Source organism: Dacryopinax primogenitus (genome assembly GCF_000292625.1).
Source record: "Dacryopinax primogenitus strain DJM-731 SS1 chromosome Unknown DACRYscaffold_14, whole genome shotgun sequence".
NCBI lineage: Eukaryota > Fungi > Basidiomycota > Dacrymycetes > Dacrymycetales > Dacrymycetaceae > Dacryopinax > Dacryopinax primogenitus.
Window position 1 is genome coordinate 556,508 of NW_024467211.1, and position 7,434 is coordinate 563,941.

At 51.6% G+C, this 7,434-nt stretch overlaps 3 protein-coding genes across 3 annotated transcripts; all 3 read right to left on the minus strand.

Moving 5' to 3' along the window:
• On the minus strand, positions 1 to 421 carry DACRYDRAFT_23510 (uncharacterized protein). The gene has a single exon (XM_040773272.1). It carries the CDS (start codon positions 413 to 415, stop codon positions 98 to 100), a length of 318 nt encoding a protein of 105 aa, XP_040626875.1. The 5' UTR covers positions 416 to 421; the 3' UTR covers positions 1 to 97.
• A 528-nt stretch (positions 422 to 949) lies between these two features.
• Positions 950 to 2,190, minus strand: DACRYDRAFT_23511 (DNase I-like protein). The gene is made up of 4 exons (XM_040773273.1): positions 1,778 to 2,190; positions 1,652 to 1,733; positions 1,367 to 1,607; positions 950 to 1,310 (listed from the first exon to the last, which is right to left on the minus strand). Exons 1-4 carry the CDS (start codon positions 2,176 to 2,178, stop codon positions 985 to 987), a joined length of 1,050 nt encoding a protein of 349 aa, XP_040626876.1. The 5' UTR covers positions 2,179 to 2,190; the 3' UTR covers positions 950 to 984.
• A 479-nt stretch (positions 2,191 to 2,669) lies between these two features.
• DACRYDRAFT_23515 (uncharacterized protein) lies at positions 2,670 to 6,007 on the minus strand. The gene is made up of 6 exons (XM_040773274.1): positions 5,123 to 6,007; positions 4,962 to 5,068; positions 4,504 to 4,898; positions 3,679 to 4,451; positions 3,330 to 3,626; positions 2,670 to 3,279 (listed from the first exon to the last, which is right to left on the minus strand). The coding sequence occupies exons 4-6, from the start codon at positions 3,734 to 3,736 to the stop codon at positions 2,708 to 2,710; spliced, it is 927 nt and encodes a 308-aa protein (XP_040626877.1). The 5' UTR covers positions 3,737 to 4,451; positions 4,504 to 4,898; positions 4,962 to 5,068; positions 5,123 to 6,007; the 3' UTR covers positions 2,670 to 2,707.
• Positions 6,008 to 7,434: the final 1,427 nt, after the last annotated feature.

A 7,434-nucleotide genomic window follows, 5' to 3' on the forward strand; every position in this document is an offset into this window, starting at 1 on the left:
CACATACAGCACGTCTCTTCGGTTTGCTCTTACGACTCCGGCTCTCGGGACTTCCCGACAACGGACAAGTCATGCACGTTTGGCTCTCTTTTTTGGACTATTTGTCGGTGTGCGCTGGGCTCCATGCGCAATAACACGTCGATCCGCACGCGTTTGTACATACCTTAGGTCGCTTAATTCTCCCGGCAGCTTCTTGCGCCAACACGCTCCAGCACTCAGCCCACAGGCACACGAACACAAGCATGCACGTCGTCCTCTCTCTATCGACTGACACTGACGCTGACATCAGGCCCGCATGAAGTACGACGTATGATACACGTAATCTCTCTTCAAATCCTTGTGCTTTGACCTGCCAGCGCTTGGGGACTCTTTGGGGAGGACGGAATTTCTCTTCTTGCATCCTTGCCACTCGCATATCGAACTCAGACGGACGATTGTCATACGGTGCTCCACTGTTCTTCCTGTAATGGCGAGAAGCTGCATAATTGATGTATCATCAGATAGATATCAGGCCGAGTGGGGTTGGGTAAGTGCGAAGCCTCCGCATCTCTGCTTGGAGTGGAGTGCTACACGGTGTATCTTTACTTGCCACCAGCTTGGTCAGACAGATGGAGCTGCATCCCAAACAGTCCGAATTATGGTTTGGGGTCTATACGCTTCCTTGCCCCCCTTTAATGGGTGTCCATCCGCATCGGCTTGTGGATGAAAAACGCACATCATAGGCATACGCTGTTGAAGATACCCCGTGTGTTCTCAAGCACAGGGCCTGAAACGAGTAACCCAGGTAATCGATCATGCTCAACAAGGCGGCGAGGAATACAGCACTTCGGGTGAACCTCTTTTCCGTGTGCACGTGATCACAACCGCTTCTTAGCGAGGATGAGGGCATAAAGTCAGTCTGGCACACAGGGAGGGCCGTATATGCAGCCAAATTATTCCTCTTGTACTGTTTACATCATACAATCCCAAACATGCTGTCCCAAATCACGTACAAAACTCGGCCACTACAGCCCGATGATCACTACTCAACCCCTTCCATCCCTTCTCTCCCCTCCACTCATTATCCACCACCCCCTGCCTGCTCACTTTCCATTGCCTCCCAGTCCTCAAGCCCATAAACACAAAATCGATCCTCTCCTTCCTGTCATATGGCTGGAAACCGGTGTAGGTATAGTGTAGGCCGTAGGGTTCCCAGAGCTTGCCTGGGCCAGGGGCGAGGGAGAGAGAGTACATCGTGTCGGCGAATTGGAGCGGAGAGGAGGCTTGGGGGAAGACGATGTTCTTGTAGCCTGCTTCTTCTTCCGGGCTGTCTGCAGGGTGTTAGCAAGGTGCATATATCCAGGGAGAGGGGAAAAGGGGGACTGACTGAAGTCTCCTAGAAGGACGACGAGCCCTTCACCCTTTACGGAATGCTTCTCCTCGACGGCCTTGATCAACCCCGGCAGCCGTCGGCGGATTAGCAGGCTGCTCTCTCCACGCGCTTGGACACCCCGGTCGTCGTAGTGTGTATTAGCTATGTGGAAGAGTGCCCCTCCTTCCACAGACGAGGAGGCAGAGGGGTGGGTAAGGTCGAGGAGTGATACGAGTGTGCACATGCGGGTTTGGCCCTGAGGAGATTAGCATGTCTTGGATATAGGAAGGGTAGACGTACAGCATCCCAGCCGACACTTCCAGGTTGATCAGGCTCAGGAGAAAGCCAAAAGTAGTTCACTTCCAGTAACTTGAACCTCTCCCTACACCCGTCAGCCCCTCATCAACCCAGCAAAGGAGTGCGTACCTATTCCAGAACACGGGCACATATTCCCCCTTCTCCTTTCCATCATCTCTCCCTACTCCTACGCTGTCATACACTGACCCTACGAGCTGGCGCATATCCCCCATTTGGGAGCTTACGACTTCCTGCAAGCCAAAAACGTCAGGTGCGTGGAAAGTGATCGTATCCGCGACTCTGTATCGTCTTTCGGCCCAGCGTTTCTCCCCCCAGATCTGCTCTTCGGGGGAGGATTCTACTGGCGGAGGCCCAGAGGTAGGGATGGGAGGACAGGGAGAGTAGTCATACCGGATGTTGAATGTCATTACCCTTAATGAGCGGGAGGAGCAGGAGCCCTGGGCAGCCATGGGTTGTTGTCCGGTGAGGGAGAGGTAGGTGGTGAACGCGTACTGGAAGAGGTTTACCATCCTGCAGAATGGGGGTATCTGCGCGTTATCCGGTCTCTCTTTGTTCTTTTCATTGGCGAAAAAAAACATCTCAGTTGTACGCGGAGGCGAATGTTTCCCCGAATGTGTATGTGGAGGCGGCGACAACGCGGAAGAGTAGAGACCTCTTATTAAGATCCTCCTCCACCAGTCTACAATACAGAGAGTCGGATACCCATACAGAACGACCACCTCGTGTCACCAGAGCAGGAGAAAACAGAACGCGGGGAAAGGAAACGACGGTGGAGAACAGGGAGCGAGGGAGTCGCGAACAGTCCAAGATGAACAATACGGCGAACCCGGATGGTGCCAGAACGGGATAAAGGAAGAGAGGGCGATAATGTTGCCGTTTCAGTCCATGAAAACCTTGACGAGATAGTGGAGACATGAGAGAAGAGACGAGAAAGACCAGGGAAAGAGGGAGGCTGGGAATTTTTGGGTGAGTGGGAATACAAACGCGGGTTAAAGGATGAAATGCTCAGGATATGCAGACGAATAATGGCGTGTGCCTTCAAAGGCCTGCTTCATGGAACGGCTGGTATTCAGGCAACCCTCCCTGTGGGCCAAGGCGTTGTGGAATGAAATGAGGAGGTGCCACCGGATATCCGTGCGCATGGCCCATCAACGGATGCACACCATATGCTGGAGGCGGGCCGCAAGGCATGCGAGAAGGAGAACCATCGCTCGCCGCGGTGCTGAACGAGTTGGTCGATGTAAAACTTTGGTTCGTGTCCGCCCTCTCGTGATGGAGGAACAAATTTCCTTGTCCTCCGCCATTGGAATCGAATACACCCCTGTTCGGCAGTATCGACTGAGGTGTGTGAGGCATAATCATGCCTGCCTGAGCTTGCGCCATCGGATTTGGAAAGAAGCGGCGAGTATCGATGACGTGGGGATTCTCCGCAAGATATCGATTGAAGACAACTTCCGAGTAAATTGGAATAATGAGCCCCGTGGCAGACTGAACCAAACCCGTCGGAATCGGTGCTTCTTGGACGTTATTACCCAATGCGCTGCTGCGTCCGTACTGCATCTGGTCATATCCATTAGGAGGAGTCGCGGGGAACATTTGTGGTCCGGGCTGTACAACAGTTAAGTTCAATATTGCATCGATGGAAGAAACATTCCGACCTGCATCCACGGCATAAACGGGTACGGTTGATTACCTTGGACACCCACGGGAGGATCTGCTGGCCATGCAAGCGGCTGACTGCCCCGTTGAGGGGTGAAAGGCGTGTAGGGCGTTATCCCCCCAGGATACCCAACCCAATACCCTGGGAAGGGATAGGCGGGATACTGTATGGGAGGTGGCCCTCTCGGTACCTCCGCCCAGTACGCTCCAGGAGCAGCGTCCTGCATCCGAACGGGGTCGGCCACTTCGGCAACCTTTTCTCCTCTCGGTGGTGCATACAATGAGTTGAAGACTAAGGGTACGTCCGAGTCGTTCTTCACCCCTTCGCAATCTCTGATGCCGTCTTTTGGCGAGCACTGGGTGTTGTCTGTAGGAACGGGAACAGTCGTCATCGTTGGTGTAGAACATTGGCCTTTCCTTGAAGGTGGTCTCAACATCCTGGAGTCTGTTTGAGGCGTTTGTCTTTCTCGAAGAGTAAGGCTTTGAAGAGACCTAGTGGGTGTTGCCGGGGGAAGCCCAATTGACTCCAGGAACGAAGTCGGAGCGGACGACAAGTCGGGAACTGTCGATGCTGACTGGGAATTCTTGTTCACGGTGGTATCCGAGACGGGTTGATCTGACATCGAGATCTCGAAGGATCGCTGTTCCTTTCGGAAGGTTGGTCGTCGTGGTCCGTTCCTGAAGTTTCCTCCGAGATTTCCTCCGAGATGCCTGGGATACACATATATGACGTGGCCGTGTTTGCTCTGTCCATTCTGACGAACTTCAATCCACAGAGGCTGGAAAGGAAAGTGTTATTCGCTTACCTCTTCCAAAATAGCCAAGCGTGCGGCGTCTGGATCGGAAAACTTGATGAAAGCAAACTTTGGTTTATCAACTGTTCCGGTACACTTAGCCAATGGTTTCAAAATTCTCGAGGAATTCTTACAAGCCGGGTGTATAAGCTTGACCTCCTCAACGTCGCCGTACTCTTCGAAAACCAGTCTGAGACGTTCCTCAGTCCAGTTCTTGTCGACCCGGAGATTCTTTATAAGAATCGACCAGGGGTCGATTTCTGGATCACAAGGGGCAGGTGTGACTGATTCTTTCTTGCCAGTGCCAGTGGCGGACCGATGGTGAGCAAGTTCGTCGACGCTCTTATCTTGAGAGATTTCTGTCCTACTGACATGTGGCAGCTGCACTCGGGGGTTCGTTCCAGGAGAGAACAAATGGTTTGATCTCATCTCCTCCGTGATCGTCGCCGCAATCGAACCGTGAATATGGACTTCATCAGTGGCTTCGTCTATAGCCTGCGTTGAAGGTTGTGTTTCCTCTTGCGGATTTGGACAGATGGATGTGACTTTTGCCGACGACAAGGAAGGGAAGTTGGCTTCAGTCAGTGCCAGAGCGTTGAGGTTCTTCCGAAGAGTCCCCGCTTGTTGGAAGGCCATGCCGGTACACCCAATTGCGCGATGTCCTTGCTTCGCCGTGAGGAACTGATGTCCCAAGTGATGCGTCCAAACCACGTTAACGCCTTCGAGGGGAGCCAAAGTCTTGATATCCAATTTCAATAATACGGTATCCATTCGAAGTATGTACACTTACGATGAACGCAGTCTTGCTATCATTCCTGACTTTCCACTTGATTTTCCAGGTCCTATCTCCGGGTAGCACCGCACCAGTACGATCAGCAACGAATTCTTGGCATTTTTCGATCGGTCCGAAGAACGCCGCTATCTGTAGAAGGGCCTGGCAGGTATTGTGAGTGTTTGATCGAGCAAAAGGCAAAGAGTCCTCACGTTGTCATCCCGGAAGCTGACCGTCAGCTCGTCCTCCGGGGCTTCATCAGGAGGAAGCTCGTTTGAGGGAGAGGCGCCACCAGTAAAGGCTGGTGGACTTTCGATAACGGCCCTGTACAAGAAACACATGTCAGCAACTTGCTACCGATAGACAGGCAAGCACTCACTGATAACTCTCGTGAATACGCCCAAGTTTGATGGATCCCTGTCGCAGGAGGGCGCTATTCACGGTGATGTTGAGGGATCGATAGGCTTTGGCCATTTCGAGGCGAAGGTGACTTCCCTGAAGGACGAAGGGATGATGTTCGACATGTGCCAATACATGCGCCGCCTGTTCCGGTGACTATATGCACGATTCAGTATATTGCAAAGCGGAAACATGGACAGTCTTACTTCGACCTGAACAAACGCACATACACCATTTGGAGCCTCGTTAGGCACGTGTATATCGACAATTTGAACCATGGGACATGCTTCTGGTGAACCGGCCATCTCAAGCGACGCGTCCAGGGTGTTTTCAGAAGACACCCTGGACGTGTCGTTGATGCCTAGAAACATTCTGTGGAGCTCTCTTTTGATAGTGACACTGTCTATGGATGCAGGTAAACTGGAATATGCGTCAGAGGTAGGTATATGCGCGATGAATTGTCATGCACCCTCCGACGAAGATAGAAGCCTCATGACGGACCCGACTAGCCGTCATGAGGCTTCTGTGTTGCCAAAGGTGGATGTGGTGCCCACCAACATTGTACGACGAAGAACGCAAGTGCGTGCCGACGTTGCTGTTGGGTATGCTGTTGCGGTCCGTCGTCCTGTTGATCTGCCCAGGCGCCGTCAAGGTGCGCTCGCGAGCCGATGCCGTTGAGAGAGCGCCGAGAGGAGACATGATGGTGGAAGTCGTCACGACGGGATGAGGTTCAGGGGAGGGAGGGAGGGATTCTTGCAGGAGTGCGTTAAACCGTGATCCCCAGAGGCGCGTCTGTGTAGCCATGATGTGGAAGTAGAGGGAGAAAAGAACGAGGGGGGGCAAAACGAAAGAGTGGCGACCGTGGGACGAGCAGCTTTTGAGAGACCCAAAGTTATTAGAGCTCCAGCTGGTCTCGGCGGCGGAAGTAGGCAGGGACCGATACTTCGTCTTCTATCACACCAGCCGTTGTACATGCGATCTTGGATTATTTGGATAGAGGTTTTTGGCTATCTGCTTTGTAATAGACAACTTGTGAGCTCGAAGCTCAATCTCAACGAACCACTAATTGCATATTCTGGCATACATTGGTTCCCGTAGGAAGATATCACATGGATCTGGAAGAATTGATATGAAATCCTACAGAGTGGGAACACGTCACGCGCGCGGGTGCCTGCATAACCTCAAAATTGCATTCGCACCACTTCGAGACGGCGTGATCAGAGAGTATTAAGAAATAAGACGTGATCAGACTGATGCAAAGGGCAATAACCGTTGTGCTTATTAAGAGAGCGCGACATTCATCTTTTCGTTCAGATGACGAGAAAATATGCTTGTCCAACATCCGTCTCGATCAAATTTAACCGCGATCAAAAAGGATCAACCGGGATTGATCGGCCTGATGTTGCCATTCCCCAAACAAAGTTCGAGTAATGATTTGAGCAATGAATCTGTTCCATTGTTCAGATCGTTTCGAGTGGTTTGAGGTCTCAGACCTACAAAGATCCTAAACTCAAACAAAATTGTAAGACAACCATTGTACCACAAACCTACCTCTGATCACTCCCAAGCACGATGAGCTACAGATATGTACCGAGCGGCTTCGTGAAGACACCAAAATGTATCGATTTATATCGTAAAGGAGAGAAACAGACGCGTCTTTCTCATGGTTATATTAGGATGACTGTTCATACAAGAACGCGGAACATGCGCCCGTCTCAAAGCATGGATCAAAGCAACGGCCGCGGAGACTATTCGGAGCCGAGCACGTGGCAGGCAAGGGACCTCAAAATTGTTGCCGTCTGCCTTTTGCCATGAAGCGCTCGACTCTCATTCGTCCATCTCCCAACAAATACCTCTCTTATTTTACCCTTTAAAATGGTGCGCACAATCATGCTAACATGGAAGGAAACAAATTTGACTTATAAAATTGATAGAGCGACGACGGATATGGTGGTGGTTACGGAGGTGATGATGGTGATGGCGGGTGGGTTGCCAAGTTTGCGTGTACATTACCCTCTAACGGCTCTCCAGCTTCGGCGGAGAAGATGGCTTCTATGTAAGAACCTAAGACTACGGATCCAGTTATTTTCTGATATCTCAAATTAGGAAGAAGATGCCGATCTTCTCCAGACGACAATGAT

Excerpts from the sequence above, each read along its gene's own strand:
- DACRYDRAFT_23511 (XM_040773273.1), bottom strand. The coding sequence starts at position 2,178 with ATGGTAAACCTCTTCCAGTACGCGTTCACCACCTACCTCTCCCTCACC. Across the intron at positions 1,734-1,777 it reads GTGCCCGTGTTCTGGAATAG|GGAGAGGTTCAAGTTACTGG; the intron begins GTACGCACTCCT and ends TGACGGGTGTAG. Across the intron at positions 1,311-1,366 it reads CGTCCTTCTAGGAGACTTCA|ACAGCCCGGAAGAAGAAGCA; the intron begins GTCAGTCCCCCT and ends AACACCCTGCAG.
- DACRYDRAFT_23515 (XM_040773274.1), bottom strand. The coding sequence starts at position 3,736 with ATGTTCTACACCAACGATGACGACTGTTCCCGTTCCTACAGACAACAC. Across the intron at positions 3,627-3,678 it reads CAGACAACACCCAGTGCTCG|CCTTAGTCTTCAACTCATTG; the intron begins CCAAAAGACGGC and ends ACTCGGACGTAC. Across the intron at positions 3,280-3,329 it reads CCCGTTTATGCCGTGGATGC|AGCCCGGACCACAAATGTTC; the intron begins AGGTCGGAATGT and ends TAACTGTTGTAC.
- DACRYDRAFT_23510 (XM_040773272.1), bottom strand. The coding sequence starts at position 415 with ATGCGAGTGGCAAGGATGCAAGAAGAGAAATTCCGTCCTCCCCAAAGA.